Source organism: Mauremys mutica, chromosome 6 (assembly GCF_020497125.1).
Source record: "Mauremys mutica isolate MM-2020 ecotype Southern chromosome 6, ASM2049712v1, whole genome shotgun sequence".
Taxonomy (NCBI): Eukaryota; Metazoa; Chordata; order Testudines; family Geoemydidae; genus Mauremys; species Mauremys mutica.
In genome coordinates, this window is record NC_059077.1 from 17496129 (window position 1) to 17518617 (window position 22489).

General features: G+C 42.4%; 1 protein-coding gene across 4 annotated transcripts in view; it reads left to right on the top strand.

Moving 5' to 3' along the window:
- DCC (DCC netrin 1 receptor) overlaps positions 1-7790 on the top strand; it is a 782056-nt gene extending 774266 nt beyond the window's left edge. For all 4 annotated transcript variants that reach the window (XM_045020222.1, XM_045020224.1, XM_045020225.1 and 1 more), the window contains exons 28-29: positions 4719-4861; positions 7460-7790. In XM_045020222.1, the coding sequence (XP_044876157.1) occupies positions 4719-4861; positions 7460-7549 (233 nt within the window). In that variant the 3' untranslated portion in view covers positions 7550-7790. The remainder of the gene's footprint in view (positions 1-4718; positions 4862-7459) is intronic.
- The last annotated feature ends 14699 nt before the right edge of the window (positions 7791-22489 follow it).

The following is a 22489-nucleotide window of genomic DNA, read 5'->3' on the forward strand; positions in this document are numbered from 1 at the left end:
TGCCCCTGTTTCAGTTACTATTGACTTTTTTCAGCGGTTACATACCCCGTTCACCAGGTTTCCCCCCTTCCAACAGACGTTTAAAAATAAAGTTATTGGAACATTTTTAATTAACAAAGTTGTCTTTACTAACGAATTCGCGTTAAAGGGTTCAAACAGGGACGCAGACTGTGGTGGGTACGGTGTGCAGTGATGTACAGACCGCTTCTACACTCGAGGACTGACAGGCTCCTGCTCCTACAGCGGTCTCTGGGGGGAGGACGGTTACCGGAGGGTGTGCAGGAAGGGGTGGGTTTGCAGGAAGGGGTGAGGGGTGTGTGGGAAGGGTGAGTAGGTGTAGGGGGATGATGGCTTTGGCTGGGGCTCAGGGCATCGGAGAGGTTCATGGCTAGGGTGGAAGGGCATGGTAAGGGCACCCTGCCTTGCCATTTGTGGATGCCAGGCGTTCGGACCCTGGGGCAGCATACACCTCCCAGACTGACCTGGGGCAGCAGACACCTCGCAGAGTGACCCGGGTGCCTAGTGACTGCACTCTGTGTGTGACCTGCTGTTGATCCTGCCCCCATGTCTGTACCCTGGTAATGGTGGCTGTCCTATGCAATTAACACTCCCCTATCTCCCCATCACACAAAGTCTTCTGCAAAGAAACATGAAGGAAACAGTAATGAAGAGCAAACTATTTTTAATACTCAACTACACAGTTGGGGGATGAAACTGGGATTTTGGATCGGGTGAGCCAGGAAGGGAAGCAATTCTCATACTTTAGGGAATGAGAGCTGTTTGGTACATGAGCGCTCTGCTGGTACATGAGCGCCCCACACAGCGATCAGATCCAAGACTTCCTGGTCAGTCCATGCTGGGGCCCTCTTTCTACTTTGAAATTGCATGGACCCCTCTGCTGGAGAGCTCTGCATCGCTGCCGGTGCTGCTGAGCTCGCCCCGATGTCCAACCAGGAACTGAGATTCAAAATGGCCAGACAGGAAAAGGAATTCAAATTTTCCCGGGGCTTTTCCTGTATGGCTGATCAGAACATCTGAGCTCGGACTGCTGTCCAGAGCGTCAACACAGTGGTGCACTGTGGGATAGCTCCCGGAGCTACTAAGGTCGATTTCCGTCCACACATAGGCTAACTCGACATAGGCATGTCGAATTTAGCGCTACTCCCCTCGTCGGGGTGGAGTACCGAATTCAAACTAAAGAGCCCTCTAGGTCGAACTAATTAGCTTCCTGGTTTGGACGGGTGCACGGTTAAATCGAATTAACGCTGCTAAATTCGACATAAACTCCTAGTGTAGACCAGGCCCAAGAGTGGTAACTATAATTGTGGGGTTTGTGATATGGAGGCCCAAGTCCTTATTCACCAAAGCATTTCAACATGTACTTTCAGAATGTGTGTATGCCACATTGAAGTCACTAGTCATATGTTTAAAGTTCAGTATGTGCGGAAGGGCTTTGCTCAGTTGGGGCCCAGCCTTTCACAACTGGACTGAAGCCACTCTACTGTTTCATATATAGTAGACCACTGAACATTGATCACTACAAACATTGGCAAAATTCCCACCTGTGACCCATAGGTGAAAGGCCCCCAGTATTGTGGGCTTGGGTCATGCAGGCTTCTCAGCCAGTTCTGGTCTCTGCTCCCGCTGCATCATACAGACAGATAAATACAGAGCGCATTTTGAAACTGCTGTACAAACAAAAGGGTATTAATAATTTATAGAGGCAGATCCTCAGCTGGTGTAAATGGACATAATTCCATTTAAATCAATATGGATATGCCCATGTACGTCCTCTGACTCATCATGTTTTTCTTGGTGTAAATAGAATTTAAAAGTTCGGTTTTGGATGATTTCTCATTTTATCTTCGGATCTTTGTTTTCTTCCTCTGCATGCCTTGCACCATGTACTGATTTCTTATCATATCAAATAGATTCTGATGCCACAGCCAGGTCCAGAAATTGCTTGGTCAAACACAAATTTTAAAGAATGCTTCCACCAATGCAAACAAGAGTGTACGCATTCACTTCCACATCAGCAGAAATCCTTTAATAGAAAAAAAAAAGCCTCTTCCCCTTTGAAAATCACTTTTATCTGAGGAACTGGATGCTAAACACATTTTCTTTCTTAAAATTTTTACTTGAATTTGTGACATTTAAGAGATTGTATCTGTTGGAGAAAGCTGTGTCTTCTAGTCTTTCTTTCAAGTACTGGGAAGTTTGGTGCGCCAGTTATTAAATAACCTTTTTAGCTATTAAACTGGAGCTAGCAAAGGGTTTGTATCTTTTTAGTGATCTCTTTTAGTCAGTATTGACTTTCCTTTTTTGTTGTTGTTGTTTCAGTTAAACTTGTATTATCAAAGAGACTGACGCTTGGGGAGTGTACATACATGGGTCTCTTTTCCTTTTAGTCTTTGTCTTATAATTCTTTATTGGAAGTTACTGTATTTATAACTAATGTGCTAGGGGGGTCTCTAAAGCGGGGGGAATTTCATTCTCTCTTTGCTCTTTTGTGTTTCCTCTGCTGCGGGTCCTGAGTGTTTTAGCTCTGTTATACACATTTTAAACTAATTAAAAATGTAAAAACAATTATTTGAAATGCAGGAAAATTAATCTGCAGCTTTTGTCCCCAGGCTACTCACCAGAGCTGTAAAAATACTAAAAACGGTCATGACTGCAATCATTTATTGGGAGGAGGGGAGTACTTTCTCTTCTCCAGCGGCAGCAACTGCCTTTCCTACCATAGTAGAGTTATTCCTCTTGGTAGCACCACTGATGGCCCCAGAGAATTACTTTTCATGATCTATTAATGATCTACAATGACTGAGCTCATCAGATTGGAACCTATTTGGGGAAGAAGAAGAGCAATGAATGATTAAAGTTAAACCCTATAAGTCTGGATTTAAATAGCAGCTGGATAATTTGTATGACCAAAACTGATATTTGCTTGTTAAGATGGGATAATCAGTTTTCATGCTTCAGGGCATCAGATATTTCCCACCAGAGTCAGGACATCAGGAAGATGGTGATATTGGTGTATTATTTGGCCAGGAGGGATGTTCATGTTCCTCTTAAGCATCACACATAGGCCACTATTAGAGGTAGGATATCAGACTGGATGGCACGATAATCCAATCTGGTAAGGTAAACCCAGATCCTCAGAAGTATTTAGGCACCTTACTCCCAATGATTTAGTCTATAGATGAAGGAGGGAGAGCAAACTGATGTAATAATAGACATAGAAAATATTATATAATGACATCTTGCACCTTCTCCTAGCATTTTTGATACAACGATCTTATAGCAGTTTACAAACATTCATTAATTAAGCCTAACATGACTCCGATACTGCAGAGATGGTGATGGTTTTGAGACCATATCTAGATATAATTCACCTATGTGAGGTAAGTAATTATTATTATACCCATTTTACACATGGGTAGACAAAAGCACAGAAATCTTAAAAGCCTTGCTCCTAGTAAAATTATGGGAGATAAGGAGGGGAGGCTAGAGGGCCGGGCTCATTCATTCATATATATATTTTTGGACTCGATTCCCAGGGTGACAAATGAACTGAATAAAAAAATGTCTTGCACAGTGTAGAAAATGTAGCATTGTCCCTAATGGGATCATCTGTGTTAGCAGTGATCGCCTGATAACTGATAGCACCCATGCTTTGAGAGAGTCCACAACCCTAGCAAGCAATGTACTCTGCCAAACAAATTTCGATCTGGAGAGTGCTGATAACCTGGGGATATCAACCTAAAATGTACCATAGGGAACCAACATGCATTGCAGTGGTTGAGTGTCCATAGAGGCAAGGCGGAAGAGAGTCAGATTAAGGGATATTCAAGAAAAGGGATAAAGTAGATGCAATGGATTGTGTTGGCTTTACCCAACTGGTAGTGTGGGACTTTTACCAGTGACTTCAGTGGGAGCAGAGTTAGGCCAATGCTGAGCACTTTTGAAAACCTCACCTCTAATAGTATGAGTCTTTGATATGTGCCCATTTCTTTAATGAATACTATACATTTTGTTTCATTTTCAAACCATTCCAGTGTCTTTAAAATCAGAGTCATATACTCTTTGCAGTAGCCAGCCATTATGTCACCAGCAATAGTTTCCACATAGCCATGAGCATTAGAAGCTATTGTATTTTGAGAGGACACATTGACCAGGACAGTGGTTTTATTACCTGTTGTTTTAAAAGATAAAACATGCGACAGGACCTTTAATTTCCACCAGAAAAAACACCGGGGACCTCATCACAGTGACTCATTAGACGAGTGGCAAGTGTAGCAACTATTACTTCTCCCACCACCCGCAAGTACTGAAGTGTTAGTACTGGGCAGATTTTAAGTCCTATTTTGGGAGATGGGCCCACCATGGTCTGGCCTAGTGGCAAAAATGGCTTCTTCTGAGTTACAAAGACATCCCAAAATACTTGACCATCTGAATGTGGCAGCAAGAGGATTCAGAGCTTGCTCACAGTGAAATCTAATTGACAGAGTTTCAACAAGAGTGGTCCAATCGGCACTGGCTTCCCTTCAGGAAGAAGCAATGTAAGAACATTTGGAAAAGATAATCTGTATTTAGGATTGAAAATATAAAACCAATTATAACCAGTTAAATCAAGTGCATTTTGCACAGAAGGCTTTAACCTCATTTTCCCCTATATGTATTATTCATACATTATTATTGTGATTTGTTTCCTCTTTCAGGGCCTAATCTTCCCAAGGCTCAGGTTAAAACAGCATCACTTGGATTAGCTGGAAAAGCACGATCCCCTCTGCTTCCAGTCTCGGTGCCAACAGCCCCAGAAGTGTCAGAAGAGGGCCACAAACAGACAGAGGATCCAGCTAACGTAAGAACAATCTTTAAAAAAAAGAGTCTCATCGCAAACCATATTAACTTTAAGTGCAGGGTCATAGCTGTAAATCATATTCTGTCCAATCACTTTAGTTGAACAGCTTCATCTCTGCCTACTTGCTGTATTAGGTTATACCAGTGAGTAGCAGTTAAGGAACAACAGGTTTCATCCAAAGCCTGCTAGCGTGAGTAAGATTATTTCTACTGACTTCAGTGGCCTTTGGATCTGGGCCTGTGCCTGACACAGATAGACAGATAACCTGTGTTGTGTGCATATATAATTCAAATTGTTATTTACATGATCTCTTTTGTACCGATTGAGAGATCAAAACAATTCTAGTTGTCAGGCATGGGATCCAGAAGGAGAAAGGGACTGATGGAAGAGAGAATGAATGAGAAAACTGATGTCAGAAAAAATAAGTTAAGGAATTAAAGATGATAAAGTAATACCAGACAGTGGAGAGTAAAAAATAATGTGCAAGGGATAGGTAAGATGAAAAAGGATCAGAGGGAAAAGATGCCTGGAAAAATAATCAGAAAATGTAGAACAATCCCATTAACTCCTATTAAGAGTCTTAGACACAGTACTTTACAAAAGGTGGAGAAAGAGCAAAAGAAACTAAATAAAAAGGAAGAAAAAAATAAGGGAGACAGACAGTTATGTACAATATTTTCATTTCCTTGCATGTGCGAGTGGCTTACTACGCATCACGAGAGAGGTTCATCTGGCATCTTGTTACCTAATCCTCTTATGTTTGAAACCTTGGGGAAGGGAGAAAGCAAGAAATCTGTTTTTTACGTGCACAGAGAGATTTTTGGTCTGCTGCCCATATAAATATAGGACAGTTAAATTCCCTTGTATTGTTAGGCGTATCATAAGCAATGTGCTATTGCGTTGTTACGAGAGAATTCTTCTCCCACTATGTTAGGCGGTCAAAGGCGGTCAAAGTGTGGAGCCATCACCCAAAAATAGGTTTTTATTACCTGACCCTTTCCTAACCCAGTAGCTTTTTTTCTAGTGATGCTTATGCTACTAGTGGCTCTTTGTAATGATGATAATGCTTTGCACTGACTCCTATAAATGCATATCTAGTTGCAGGATTGATGCCCGGGTGCTTTTATCCACAGATCTCAAAGCTATTTCCAAAGCAGATAAGATAAATATCCTTGTCTAACTAAAGAAGTTATTTTTCAAAGTGGCATTTACTCCCCTTGCTGTGTTGGGTTTTTTTTCCTGATTCTGGCAATCACCTGGACCTTCACTCAACAAGTGTAACATGATTCCATGATTTAGAGTCTAACCCTACAACAGCAATGGGACTGAAACCACTAGTGCTTGGAATGAAGTGTAGTGCTGAGCCAGCGCACTGGTGGGTAAAATCCATTACTGAACAATGTGGTCACAGAGCAGTCCTGTGGATTACTGCAGCCTATTTCTTTGAACTTCTTCCAAGTCCTACTGGCTCTACCACATAGAGGAGATAAGGGACATGGAGTCTTGTATTGGGGGAGAGAAATGAAAATTACTTCTTTGGTAAAATTACTGACATAAAGAGTAATTTAGCACAGAACATTTGATAACATGAAATGCTATTTCGGCTCTAAATATCTTAGAACAGCAGCACAATTTATTTCCCAAGAGGGACACTTTTCAAACTCAGCAAGTGTGTGAGCACTTATAGGAATAATGGCATAGGAGTTATTAGGCTCTTCAAGTAGTCAGAGTTTTGGGGGCGGAGGGGTGAATTGAGGGAGTTTTTAAAGTTTATTTCTGCAGAGGCACGATTATGCTATTGGATTCTTAACTCTGTCCAGACCTTTAGGCTGCAGATTTCCCACAGTGCTTTCAAATCATTTACTTTGAAAAGTCCACATAAAAAACTAGTGTTTGAGTTCTCTCTCCTTGAATCCAAAGCAGAGAATCATTCATTTTGCTCTTGTCTCCACAACGTTTTAGGTCAGTGGTTCCCAATGATAGGTACATTTGCCAGTCATTTAAGGTTTCATGACAGATACTCAATTGGCTGTCCTCTGTACCCCACCCCATACACACACACTTCTGTCACAGACCCTAATACTGAACACCTCCTGCAAGGCGCTGAGTGCCCTCAAATCCCATTAACAGCAATGGTAAGAGTTAAGACTCACTGGCTACAATGGGAGTTGGGAGCGCTCAGACCCTGCAGAATCAGGGCCTTCATTATGAACCCCAGGAGCAACCTCTATAGTACATCCCAGTGCACCAAGGCTGCATTCCCATTCATTCATTCAGTCTCATGCCATTCTGGAATCATCCAAGATTTGGAGTATTGCAAGCAACATTGCTGGTGGGAAGGCATATACTGGAACTCTAGGACTCATCACAGAGTTTGGTCCTTGAGTTCACCTAGATATATAGGAGAGGAGGTTGCTGACTGCAGTGGAAGAGGAGCAAGTAGGTGACTGGGTCTCAGTTGGGTGAAGTGATGAATCTGAGAACAACTGTTTTAATGTGTTGTTTCAAGAGGCTCTACCCCTGCTTGTCATTTCTGTGTCCTTTAAAACAGACTTTTGGTTATAGCTCACATTGACTATTGATTTGGGTTTTTTGCAGGTATATGAACAGGATGATCTGAGTGAACAAATGGCCAGTTTGGAGGGGCTAATGAAGCAACTTAATGCTATTACAGGCTCAGCCTTCTAACAGCTGTTGATGAATAGATAAATTGTATTATCCAGGAACATTGCAGCATACAAGTACTTCATATACACCACACATACACAACCCCATAAAACCGCCCTTTCTTCAGTACCATTCATTCAACGTAAGGAAGATTCTTGATGAGTCCTAAAAAATAAATAACTAAAAATATGCTACATTACTGTAGATCAAGCATCTAAAGCAATTAAAGTGTGGCCCTTGCAAATAAGTAAACAACGACAGCAGAGCCCGAGGTGATGCCACTTGATTGCTCATTTTGATCTGCTCGCCTTTGTAATACTTGAGGTGTCATGACTATCTCACATTTTACTTAATAGAGATGTGTAGTTCTTGGTGAAAATCTAGTTTTATGTCATTTAAATGTATTTTTAAACATATACCATGCCATAATTTGTCAGTGTGGAAGTTCACTCTTTGTGTTTTTTTGTTTTTTATATTTGTTTGATATGAAAGCACCCGTAACAAATAATCATGACATAGCACCAAAGGATTGGAAGTGTTACCAACAGCACAAAACAAGACAAATAACTCCCATTTCTTTTGTAATTTCAATCACTCATCTTGCCCAAGCAGTGTGCATTAGCAAGTTGCAGTAAAGTCCACCCATTTTTGCAAGTTTTTGGAAATCCTCCCATAGGTAACATTTTATATCTGGCTACAGAGAATGGGAACATAAAAAAATCTGCATTGGTGGCATGCTGCCAGCTGCCGTATACTTACAAAGAGAGGATATGATATGCAATCTTCTCTGACACACAGTGATGATGTGCTTAAGCTTGGACTAGAACACTAAATATGGAAAAAGAACAGGAGTACTTGTGGCACCTTCAAATAAATGTGTTAATCTCTAAGGTGCCACAAGTACTCCTTGTTCTTTTTTGTGGATACAGACTAACACACCTGCTACTCTGAAACCTTCTAAATATGGGTGGTCTTTGTGCCATACTGCACTGTGATGATATCTGAAAGCTCCTCCAGGGCCACCTTTCACAGCAGCAAGAGGAAAATGGGTGAAGTTCCTCCCACCCTTTCTCTACTACTCCAGCTCTTGTTTGAGACTGCTCAGTTCCATGAACTCTGTGATTCAGTCACCAATGACTTCTCCTTAACTCAGTGGAGGCTGCGGAAATTGGAAAGCAACCCTAGGTCAGGCACAGTGGAAGATAAGACGTATCGGTTAGCAGTGATGGACACAGCACAGTTTTTACAGACAAGAAACAAATTCAAGAACATGAACTAAGAAGCTGGTGCATGATTGGGAAACAAATTACAGGTGCTTGATTGCAGTAGGATATTCCTTGTTCAGTCATAATTAAAAAACAACCAACCAACCACAATTTAGCATCAGGACACTGCTGTGAACTTAGAGGAACCCTTTCAGTGTTCTCCCCGCTCTTCTAGTAGTATAGCTTCATATTACAGTGTTTATTGATAACTATAACTGTTTGAATTGACTAAATTTTGTGAGCATACTTTTTATTGCTGAATTTTCAGCTGCATTCAGAGTTAATCCCTGTTTATGCAGTTGAATCACCAAAAGGGAACTGATTTGCATATTTATCAGTTAGGTGGCTGCAAAACCCAATAAGAGAGTTTCAGATGAATTACTCCATTCAGTTCTGCCTTTGATTTCAAGCTTGAGTAGGTCATAATTTTAAAAGAGCACAGAAGGGCTGGGATCTTTACAACCTAATAGTTCCTTTTATTAGGTGGGTAATTATATGTGAATCCCTGAATAAAATATTTTGAGTAAAATGGCACTGTAACAGAGGTAATAATTCAGATTATTTTCTACAGCCATGTATTGGGGAAGAAATCAGATGCGAAGGATGGAATTCAGATGCTTCGTTAGGAACTCCAGTGTGTTTGTGAAAATGTTTCTTACCAAAATGTATTTTTATTCAATTGACTAAGATTTTAGTCAGATATTTCCTAAGAGTTAAGGAAGTCATATCTGTGTGAGAGGTTGAGTTTTTATGTTCTGTCAGATCTGTAACTAAGAACTTCCACTGAAAACAAAGCAAGCAAATCTGTCATGATGACAACCAAATTCATAGTCCTGGTATTGGATCCCATGATGTCCCAGCCTACTGTCTTGTTTCTGCAAAGCAGGTTTAAATACACCTTTCTGAAAAAGAGCCTCTTTCCTGCTAGCAGAGATTGTCAGTTATTTTGAAATAGGTCCACAGGGCAAAATTCTGCACTCTTATCCTGGAGTAAGTCTGAGTTACTCTGGAAAACAGGATTTGACTCATAGGACTTTAACGAGGGGCTTTTAATCATAGAACATTAACCCAAAACTGAATATATCCATGGTACAAAAATATCTAAAATATATGATAGGTAAACCTCAAAAGTTTTGACAACTGGATTTTGTTTGGATAAGCAACCAAATATTCAAATGCTTATTTGAACGTTGGTTATTGTGATGGCTGTCCTGTGGCATTGATTATCATATCCATTTTGTGAATGCAACTCCCATTGATTTAAATGTTAGACCCTTGAATGTCTGCAAAATTAGTCTGGATTTCTCTTGAGGGCAGCCTTTCTTGTGAATTCTAAAGCATTTCCATCTCTAAACTCAGCCAGAAACTGGAAATGAAAAGAGAAATGCAAAATTTCAGAACCTGCAGAAGATCCAGAACAAGTTTGGTTTTTGATATCTGAGAGTCGTCCGGAAGAGGAGATTCTTAAATTTTACATAGTAATTCAGTCATCACTAGTTTGCAGGCATATGCAGCCATAGCTGTGTCCTAATATAGGTGCCAGTCCTTCAAACACTTGTGTTTAACTTTACAGTAGTGAGTTGTGTCATCTAAGTCAATACAGCTTTGCAGGACTGGGGACAAAATCTAAGCTAAAATAAATTCCTGTGCTCTCTATTCAATAAATAAACTATGGGAAACAGGGCCGGCTCTACTGTTTTTGCCGTCCCAAACAGCATGCCGAATTGCCACCCCGGATGGCAGGGGCAGTCAGTGTGCCGTCAGGGCAGCTTGCGCATTTCCGCGGCAGCAGCAATTTGGCGGCAGCTTCTGTGTTCAGCTGTCCGCGGCAGCGCAGCTCCTGTCTTGAGGCTGAAGATAGAAGCTGCCGCCACCACGGAAATGCTCATGCTGCCCTAACGACTGCCCCCGCCATCTGGGATGGCAATTCGGCACACTGCTTTGGGGCAAAAACACATAGACTGCCGCCCCTTGCAGATTGCTTGGAATGCTGGTGCCTGAAGCCGGCCCTGATGGGAAAGAACAGCTCATTCTATTAGGTAATACCAAGACATGCTAACACCTTTCATTCTAGTTAGTAAGATGCTTCTGCTGCAAGTTGAGTTTAAAATTTCGTACAAAAAAGTAACCGAGTTTTTGGATTAATTGTTAATTTCTCTATAGTCCAAATTCTCTAGACAAGTACTAAGCTATGAACATTGGTAGGTTACCTCCATTTGTTTCTCTTGCAAATCCAGTTTATTCAGTGTATCGGTTTAGCACATAAGGCTGACTCCTTTAAGGTTTCACTTGATAGCTAAAAAAGAAGCTGTAGCCCTGTGACTTACATCAAGCTAAATAAAAATAAACTTGGGTGTGCAGGAAAAATGAAGGATCTCTGGACAAATAATGCCCTTCAGAAACTTGATCTGAGGAAGTCCAGAGACTCTGAGTAGGATTGTTAAATAAATAGCTATTTAACTTTATATTTCAGTGTAGTTGTCCAATAACAAAGATACTGACCTTCTAAATAAACATCCAGACATGGGAGACTCACATGAGTGTAACAGCACAAAACCTTTAAAGGCATATTTTGATAGTGCTGCGTTTGCAGTGAATTCAGATGTAAAATTTATTTCAGTTTTGTCTGATTCCTAAGCTTCAAGAATATTTAAATTGAAAAATTATTGATATTCAATCATTCTCTACCCTAAACACCCTTGTAAATGTAAAGAAAGATAAATCAACTTGTAACAAATTTGTAAAGTTGCCATGGGGAAGTAGCTAGCTAATCACACCTGGGAATAGTTTCCTGGGCGGCCATTACAGGTAGCAGATGGAATTTGTAGTCAAGAATTCTGCAGCTGTATATCTTGTATCATATTCATTTTTCTGAGCAAGACCTCACAGGTGGAATTCTGCCAGGAACTTCATTGTCTGAGAGTCCTCTAGCTTGAGAACTTGGCTGTTAAAGTTATTTTGGTGGTGGGTTTTTTTTTTTCCGAAGGGTTAGTTCAGGAAACCATCCAAACATGTAGCCACTTATCTAAGGCCATTTATCCTTTTCATTGGTAAACTAGCAGAAACATTGATGTACTCCCATATGATCTCCATTACTTCATGGTTTGGGTTGGGATAATACTGCAAAAGTTGCCTCAAACCATGGTGTTTGGGAATTTCTGATTCCTGACCAGAAGAAGCCATGAATTGCAAAGTATTGCAAACTGAAATCATTGTGGCTCCATATGAATACAGGGGACCACCGAGGTGATTCAGATTGCAGGCTCAAGGGCCTAACTTACCATTTTGGAGTTTCAAAATAATGTTACTGATAGTTCAGGAGTTGTTACTCATTTTCTCCAAACCAGTTACCACCCCCACATCCCCCCAGTTGTGCATACAATTCCCAGGTTAGTCTCACAACTTTGTATTGTTTAACAAATAAAATCTGAAAACCACCCCACTAATATACAAATATACCACAAACATAAATAGCACCACTCTGACTTAAATGGAAGAAATATGATGGCCAAGTTACTCGTACAATTCAAAGTTTGCCCTAAGAATGTTTTTAACATGAAGAGTAGAATCATAATTTACTAATCCCACATCCTTATTGTAAGAGTGGTTTTGTGAGATGTTATGTTGATAAAAGGCCTGGTCCTGCTCAGCAGTGAAGTGAATGGGAGTTTTGCCATTGAGTCTGGTGGGAGCTGTTGAGTTTTATATTGCGTTATAAAAATGTCCTCTCTTAAATGCCATATTATTCTCAAGTCTGACTTTCCACAGTGTTACTCTAGTTATACACTAATGCAGCCCCACTGCAATCAACACAATTGAATCAACAAAAACTAGAGTAACACCGTTGAGAACCAAGGCATCAGTTGTGATACCTTAGAACAGTGGTCCCCAACCTTTTTCGTCTGGCGAACGCTGGACGACGAGCCACCAAGGACCGTGGCTGGTGGACGAGCATCTGCTGAAATGCCACTGAGAAGTGGCAACATCAGGCGTCGCCGCCGAAATGCTGCCAACAAGCAGCATCATCCAGAGGCATTGCCGCCAAAATGCCGCCAAAATCAGTGGCATTTCAGCGGCAACGCCTCTGGATGACGCTGCTTCTCGGCGGCATTTTGGTGGATGCTTGTCCGCTGGACAGTATGCGGGTGCACATAGCTGCCCCAGCGGGCGCCATGGCGCCCACGGGCACTGTGTTGGGGACCACTGCCTTAGAAAATCATGTCTGATACTGCATCAAGACTCAACCTCAGAATGAAATGATTTTTTCCACTAGAACATTCTGATCCTGTTTCCAGCAGCACCTTATCCCTTGTATTTGACAGCCAAATCTGTTCACTGAATCCTTTAATAGGCGTGCCAAGTCTGTATTTTTTTTAAAATGGCTAGGCCCCAATCTTGCAAACGTAGGGTTGCCAATTTTGGTTGGCTGTATTCCTGGAGGTTTCATCACATAACATAATCTTTAATTAAAGGTAAATCTTCGATTCCTGGAGATTCCAGGACAATCCTGGAGAGTTGGCAATCCTATGCAAACACTTATGCACATGTGTAACTTTACTGCTGAGCCTACTCATGGTAATAAAGTTAAGCACATGCATATGTGTTTTCAGGGTCAGGGTGTTAAATGTTATTGAATCTCTATATAGACGTAAAGATATGGAAAATAAAAACATTTCAGGTCACAAACATACACACTGTGCAGTATAAATAAGTAACATAAAGGGTGGATAAGATGAAAAGCATTCAGTATTCTGTCAAAAATGGAAGCACTGGAAACTGGATAAAGGAAGACGATTATTAGCGAAGCCACAAACGATTGAAAGTGATCAGAGATTATTTTTCTTATCTGTTTGACTTGTCTCTCTGTTGGCCAGCAAGTGTCCTGTCTGATTGCAAATTGAATTTGCTCAGGCTTCTTTTTTGAGCTCAGCAGACAGCATTTTAAGCATCTTCATTCTGAAATGTGTTGATTGGAGAAAAACAATGACAATACAGTACATATGTCATAAAGTGGCACAGGCCAGAGTTTTTCACTGTATGCTGTACATGTATTTTGAAGTGCAAGAAAGCAGTGTTGGTAGAAGAAGGGAAAACTGCTGTTTTTATTATTGTAAAATATACCTGGCAATTCCTATATTTGTGAATTGACACCATGTGTAGGATGGGAGGGTTGGGGGGAAGGGGTGTACTTTTTATAAGTAATATTTAATTTATTATTTAGAGTGTTTTCTTTTGGATAATTTATGATAAAAGGGAGATCTGGTTGGAAACCTAGAGTTGGCTGTTAAAGCTGCGGTGTCCCATGTCTCCGTGTGTTGTGTTTTAAAACTATATTATTCAGACCTAACTATAAGAATACTCAAGAGTAACTGGCAAAGCTGTCTTGCTAAATATTCACTAGTATCTGCCACTGAGGTCACGCAAAAGATGTTGACTGTGAAACACTGACATAAGCTGTTAATTAATTGTTACAACATTGAGGAAAACAGTGCTAACTCTTCATTTAAAGGGCTTTGCAAGGTAATTCAAACAAATTGTTAGCCTACTAGTGATACCTTAATCTGGTCGAAATGGGTTACACTACAGCTTTAACTAGCCTTAGTTTAAAAAAAAAATCTTGTTGTTACAAAAGGCCTAAAAATGGCATTTTGAGCCTATGAACAGTTTCTTTAAATTGTCAAATTCTAGCATTGTTAACCAAATTAGACTAGTGACTGCAATATTTAAGTGTAAATCTTGTTCTATGCGAAAGGAAACTTGCTTACGATTTAAAAATAAATGACTGTTTCTACACACAATCTTGTATACTAACTACATGAAGAAAAAGGGGGTTTTGTAATGCACTGTAGAACAGTCTCATATTCATTTTTATAGAAATGTTATTCCAATGGTGCATTTTTTTGTTTAATAAATAAAGTTTTGATACAAAAGTCCTCCTGTGTGGTGTGGTGTACTAAGTCCAGGCCTTTTTTTATTTGCACTGAGTGACCCTAAGTGAAAACAGAAACATTCACCAGCTTTGTGCATGAGGATTTTCGTTTGTTACAACACAGCAAAGGTAAAAAGTCTGTAAGCTTTATCCAGCTGAATTCACAGAGAGCAACAAAAATTAATTAGGAGGCTAGAGACTGATTTGTGAAGAAAGATGAAAGAGTTTGAGTGAGGATGACTATACAACTCCTAGATGCACTGGCAAGCAGTTACTCACCCAAGAAGGCCTTTGAGCTCCTCCTTTGAACGATTGTTCACCAGTATAAGTAAAGTTTGCCCAATCTAAATCAGAATTAGCTTGGTGAGGAGAAAGGGTGGGTGGGAAAGGGTAAATAACAGGCAAGACCTATTTGAAAATTATGAACACTAAGGCCCTGATCATAGAAAACACATGGGCACATTCTTTAAGCACACGGAGAATCCTATTGACCTCAACCTAACTACTCATGCTTAAAATTAAGCTTGTGCATAAAGGTTTGCGGGATTGAGAGCTAAAGAAAGAGAGGAACTTTTAAGGTAGAACTTGGAAAAATGGGATGGAGTAGAAATAAGAATAAATGTAACTAGGGGAAAGTAGGTATAACTAGGAATAATAGAATATAATTAAGAAAAGTGAAGATTTATGCTGAATATAAGGGAACACTACTTGACAGTGAGCAAGTTCAATGGAGTGGTGTGAGAATCCACCCTGGGAAGCGGTAGAAATCCTGTTGCTTGGAACAATTAGGGCCCACTCTTACTTAGATTAGTAATCTCAATTAAGTGTTTGCATGGTTGGGGGCCTTAGAATGGACAAGGCACTATTAAAAAAGCCATAGGGAATATTACTGTATTGGCAGAGAAAATGATCTAGGGGGCTGATCTTCAAAGTGCTGAGCACCCAAAGTGGAAATCAGTGGAAGCTGTGGGTTTCAGCACCTCTGAATCAGGCCCTAACACATATCTCCCATTGATAATATTTGTCTATACCTAATATTGTGACAGGGCTTGTGACATGAGAAGAGTCATTATCCACTGAGTACAGAGACTACTGTTACAGCCCGGTTAGTGCCAAAGGGTTCACAAATTAAAAAGAACGTGAATTAATGAGTGTATCTGCCTCATTCCTATTACTAGTCATGATGAGCTGGTTGTAAACTTAAGCATGGGCCATAACTGATGTCAAAAAGGCATCCAGGTTGATATTATCTAAACATGTCATAGGAAACTGAAAGGACATGAAATATCTCTAAACACCCTACCACAGGGGTTAGCAACCTTTCAGATGTGGTGTGCTGAAGCTTCATTTATTCACTCTAATTTAAGGTTTCATGTGCCAGTTATACATTTTTAACATTTTTCGAAGGTCTCTTTCTATAAGTCTATAATATATAACTAAACTATTGTTGTACGTAAAGTAAATAAGTTTTTTAAAATGTTTAAGAAGCTTCATTTAAAATTAAATTAAAATGCAGAGCCTCCCGGACCTGTGGCCAGGACCTGGGCAGTGTGAGTGCCACTGAAAATCAGCTTTCGTGCCGCCTTCAGCATGCGTGCCATAGGTTGCCTACCCCTGCCCTACCATTTACCTCTGAACACCTCAGAAGGTGATCTTCTGCACAGATTCCCCAACCCTTAGAGTTAGGAGCTTAGTCCTTTCCCTCTAATACATTTGTAGGCAGCATTTAGTTCTCAACTTTGCCTTTACTAGATACTTTCCTGGCATGTTCTGATCCTTTAAGCGACAACAGAAGATATAACCTGTAAGGAGGTCTCTTTGCTGTAGGCTCCTTCCTTTCCATCTGGTAAGTATCGTAGAAATGTCAGTCTAGGAGGGCCCTCGAGAAGTCATCAAGTCCAACTCCCTCTGCTGTGGCAAGACCAAGTAAACCTAGACCATTCTGACAGGTGTTTGTCCAACTTGTTTTTTAAACACTTCCAGTGATGGGGACTTCATGCCCTTCCTTGGAAGCCTATTCCAGAGCTTAATGCCCTTATAGTTAGGTTACATAATAGGAAAAACTTTCTGACCCATTACTTGTTGTCCTACCTTCAGTGGACATGGAGAATAGTTGTTTACCATCCTCTTTATAATAGATTGGAAGACTATCAGGTTCCCCACCATCACCTGAGTCTTCTCAAGACTAACCATGCCCAGTTTTTTTCAACCTTTTCTTATAGGTCAGGTTTTCTAAACCTTTTATCATTTTTGTTGCTCTCCTCTGGAGTCTTTCCAATTTGTCCACAACCTTCCTAAATTGTGGTGCCCAAAATTGGCCACACTACTTCAGCTGGGGTCTCAACTGTGCCAAGTACAGCTGGACAGTTACCTTCTGTGTCTTACATACAACATGCCTGTTAATACACCCAGAATCATAATAGCCTTTTCTGCACCTGCAGCATATTGACAACTCATATTCAGTTTGTGGTCCATTATAATCTCCAGATCCTTTTGAGTAGTGCTACCACCTACACAGTTAGTGCCCATTTTGTAGCTGTGCATTTGATTTTTCCGTCCTAAGTGTACTACTTTGCACTTGTCTTTATTGAATTTCATCTTGTTGAATTCAAACCAATTATCCAATTTGTCAAGGGAATTTTGAATTTTAAACCTAGCCTCTTGCAAACCACTCCCAGGTTGGTGTCATCTGCAAATTTTATAAGCATGCTCGCTACTCCATTACCCAAGTCATTAATGAAAATATTGAATCGTACTAGTCCCAGGCCTAACCACCCTGCAGGATCCCACTAGCTATGCCCATTTGACAGGGGACTCCGAGTGTGACAGCAAACCATTGATAACTACTCTTTGAATGCAGTCTTTCAACCAGTTGTGCACCCACCTTATAGTAATTTCAGCTAGACTACATTTCCCTAGTATATAAACTCAATTATTATTTAATTGGCATCGCAGAGACTTGGCAGGCTAAGGCTCATGACTGTAATATTGATACAGAGGGGCATTGGCAGCGCGTGACTCCTCCATTTGAGGAGGCTGCGCATGCCTGGTTTGTGGCCCCACCACGAGGCCTGCCTCTGCTCAGCCTCCTCCCCCGCAAAGCCTTGCCCATGTTCTACACCCGGTGCCACTCAGCCTCCTCCCTGAAGCCCCCCCCGGGGGCCACTCATGCCTCTTTGCTGCCATCTCCCAGGGCCCCCTGATGGCTGCTCTTGTGTGCCTCTTCACGTGAGGTCCCATGCTGGCAGACTAGAGGTGGGAAGAGGCAGAACCATGGGGGAAGAGGAGGAGCAGGGCAGAGCATGGCTGGGGCCACGGCTGGGACACCTTTCAGCGGTGGCACGCTCCAAAGGTAGTGGGCCAGTTGTTTGGGGAGGCTTAGCCTCCCTTGGCCTTTTATATCCACCACCTATGTATGGGGTAAAGCTTGTTCAGAAAGAATAGGCAGGGAGTAAAGGGAAAAGGTGTTGCATGCTACATAAGGGATATATGCTCTTGTTCTGAGGGCCAGAAGGCCGTGGGAGGCAGACCAGTTGCGTGTCTCTGGGTGAATCTAAGGGTACGTTTATACTTACCGCGCGGGTCGACGCGGCGAGTTCGACTTCTCGGAGTTCGAACTATCGCGTCTGATCTAGACGCGATAGTTCGAACTCCGGAAGCGCCGCGGTCGACTCCGGTACTCCACCGCGGCAGGAGGAGTTGGCGGAGTCGACCTTGGAGCCGCGGAGTTCGCTTCCGCGGCGTCTGGACGGGTAAGTCATTCGAACTAGGGTAGTTCGAATTCAGCTACGTTATTCACGTAGCTGAATTCGCGTACCCTAGTTCGACCCCGGGGCTGTGTGTAGACCAGGGCTAAAAGAGTTACAAAATAGGAGTGATGTCATAAACAAACAAACAATGTAAATCTCCAAAACAAAGGACCTGGTACTAATGGGGGGGCTTTAACTATCCAGACATCTGTTGAGAAAGTAATACGGTAAAACACAAAATCGCCAATAAGTTCTTGGAATGTATCAGGGATAACTTTTTGTTCCAGAAAGTGGAGGAAGTAACCAGAGGGGCAGCCATTTTAGACTTGCTATCCTTAGCTCCTGTTATGTTTTCCCCTTTTCCTTTTTCCTGAGGCATTGGCACTGTTATGTCCTAGGGGCAGCCGGTGTAGGAAGCAATCACTTGAGGCCAGAGAGCAGACAGCTAACCAAAACCTCCATTTTATTTACAGAAACAGAGAGCTCACTCAGCCGGTTGAAACCGGCTGAGCTATCCCTTAATAGTCTAACTCAGTTGCCATAGTAACAAAACCCATGACAACCAAATACACAACATATTCCTCCCCCCCAATAAGAACATCCCCTAAATAAAACACACACTAAACTAGAGAAGGAGGGTAGACTGCCTCCATTCCCGGCTAAACCCTGGGGATTATTTTGCCCCATAACCGTGGGTTCGCCCTAACTAAAGATCCAGCCGATGAGGAGGCCTTCTGTCTCTAGGTGGATTACGGCGAACTTCTGGTGTTGTTGCACCCGAAAGTACTAGGGGCTCAGGGTCCGCAGCACGAATAGGTGAGGAGGTGGTATCAGCTCGTGCTGGGCAAAGGGGTATCTCAGCTGCCGGCAGTAATGGAGGAGAACAGTCAGGAACAGGTGACTCATGATTCGGTGTCTCACCAGGAGGGGTGAAGTCAGACCCCTCAACTGCAGATGGGTCCTGAAGACTGGCATGACCTGGCAACAGCTGATCTACATGTCGCCGCCAGGTAAGATTCTCTGCAGTCCGGACTGTATAGGAAACAGGTCCTGTTTGAGTGATGACTGTGGCCGGGACCCATTTAGCTCTGGAAGTATAATTCCGAGCCAAAACTGGCTGCCCTGGGCTAAAGGTTTGGTCTTTTGCTCTGGGTGCCCGTCTGATTACTTGATATTGCTGCTGATGTTGCACAGTTGTCTGGGTTCAGAAGGTTTCAGCAGATCAAAGCAAGTGTGCAGCTGTCGTCCCATCATTAGAAAGGCTGGGGAAGCCTGGGTCGTAGCATGAGGTGTGTTTCTTTAGGAAAGTAAGAAGGTATCCAGACGCTTTTGAATGGAGTGTTGTCCCTTTGCTGATTTCAAAGCGTTTTTCATTGTCTGCACAAATCTTTCAGCTAATCCGTTGGTGGACGGATGATATGGTGCTGACGTGATGTGGTGTATCCCATTTGCCTTCATAAAATTTTGAAACTCCTGAGAGACGAACTGCGGTCCGTTGTCGCTCACAAGTTGTTCTGGCAGACCAAAACGACTAAAGAGTCCTCATAGTTTTTGGATAGTACTCTCTGCAGTAGTGGACTGCATTATAGAGACTTCTGGCCATTTAGAATGGGCATCTACTGCCACCAAGAACATGCTTCCTTCAAGGGGGCCAGCAAAGTCAATGTGAATACGTTGCCACGGGTTTTCAGGCCAGTCCCATGGGTGTAGGGGTGCCCACTGGGGTGCATTTCTTACACTCTGACATGACATACAAGCTTTTGCCTTCTCTTCAATAGCACTGTCCAATCTAGGCCACCAAAAATAGCTTCGTGCAATTTCCTTCATGCGCACTATTCCACAGTGACCGGAATGTAGCTGTTCTAACATCTGTGATCTCAGGGGTGGTGGAATAATGACACGCCTCCCCCACAACAAACAACCAGATTGGACCGATAACTCCGTCCGCCTGGACATGTAGGGAACAAGGTCGGGTGAGACCGGAGAGGTTTGTCGAGTTTTTCCATGCATCACCAGGTCCATAACTTGGGATAATACTGGGTCAACGCGAGTTGCCTTCTTTATCTGAGTAGCAGTGATGGGTGTATTCTCTACCTGTTCAAAGTAGAAGATTTCCTTTTGGGCACTATCTTGATGTTTGACCGGTAAAGGCAACCTTGAGAGGCCATCTGCATTGCCATGCAGAGTGGATTTCCGATATTTGATTTCATATGTGTGTGCAGAAAGTATCAATGCCCAACGTTGCATACGACTAGCAGCTAATGGGGGAATGCCTGTGTAGGGTCCAAAAATTGATGTCAGAGGTCGATGGTCTGTCAGAAGAGTAAACTTTTGCCCAAACAGGTACTGATGAAACTTCCTAATTCCAAAAACAATTCCTAATGCCTCACGTTCGATTTGGGCGTAGTTAGTTTCTGCTTTGCTTAGAGTGCGTGAAGCAAAAGCAATAGGTCTTTCTTCTCCCGAAGGCATAATGTGTGACACGACCGCTCCCACTCCATAAGGGGAAGCATCGCAGGCCAATTGCAGGGGTAAGGATGGATCAAAGTGCGTTAGAACTTCAGAATTTAACAATGCATCCTTAGCTTTGTTAAATGCAACATCACAGGCTTCAGTCCATTTCCAGGCCTTGTTCTGCCCAAGGAGCTCATGAAGTGGTTTTAGCAGTGTGGCTAACTGTGAGATGAACTTTCCATAATAGTTCAGTAGTACTAGAAATGAGCGTAGCTGGCTTACATTTCGAGGTGGGGGTGCCTCCACAATAGCTTTAACTTTTGCAGGGGCCTTATGAAGACCTGCAGAATCGATGATGTGTCCCAAATATTCAACAGAGGGCTTGAAGAATTCACACTTGTCTTTGCGAACTCGTAGGCCATACTCTTCCAGTCTTTGTAGGGTAGCCTCTAAATTCTTTAAGTGATCCTCTTCATTTCTTCCAGTGACCAGGATATCATCCAGATAGCACTGAATTCCTGACAAGCCACACAAGATCTGGTCCATAGCCCTCTGGAACAGGGCGGGAGCCGATGTGATTCCGAAGGGTAGGCGACAGTATCGATAAAGCCCCTTATGAGTCACAATAGTCAACAGCTCTTGGGACTTTTCATCGACGTGCATCTGTAAATATGCTTGACTCAGATCAATCTTACTGAACTTTTGTCCCCCAGCCAGGCCTGCGAAGAGGTCATCGATGCGGGGAAGCGGGTATTGCTCTGCACACAACACTGGGTTGACAGTGACTTTAAAATCACCGCAAATCCGGAGAGAGCCATCTTTCTTCACTATTGGAACGATAGGAGTGGCCCATGAGCTATGGGTAACTGGTATTAGGACTCCATTGGTGACCAGGCGCTCCAGGTCTGCTTCAACTTTTGGCCTGATGGCATATGGCACAGTTCGGGCTTTCAGATATTTTGGTGGACTGCCAGGTTTAATGTTCAATGTCACAGTGATTCCCTTCATCCTTCCCAAATCATCTCCAAAAACAGCAGCATGTTTCCTTAGTATAGGGGTTAGACTGGTTTCTTCTTTAGTCATCCGGTGCACTTCTGCCCAGTTCAGCTGAATCTTCCCAAGCCAAGACCTACCCATTAAGGCTGGGTAGTCACCTCTCACCACAAACAGTGGCAATTTAGCCGCCTGTCCATTGAGCTCCACCTTAATCTTCCCAAGCCAAGACCTACCCATTAAGGCTGGGTAGTCACCTCTCACCACAAACAGTGGCAATTTAGCCGCCTGTCCATTGAGCTCCACCTTAACATCAATAGTGCCCAACATGGGCACAGCTTCACCTGTATACGTCTTCAGAACAGTTTTTGTTGCCTTAAGCGGAAGATGCTGTAGCTTTTCCTTATACACAGTCTCAGGAACCAGCGAGACAGCTGCACCGGTGTCTAGTTCCATGCGTATAGGTTTGCCCTCCAATAAGGGGGTTACCCAGTATTCATGTGAGCCCGCTGCCAAAGACAAAACATGCAGTGGCACTTCCTCTTGTGAGGAGGTGTCACCTTGATCATCC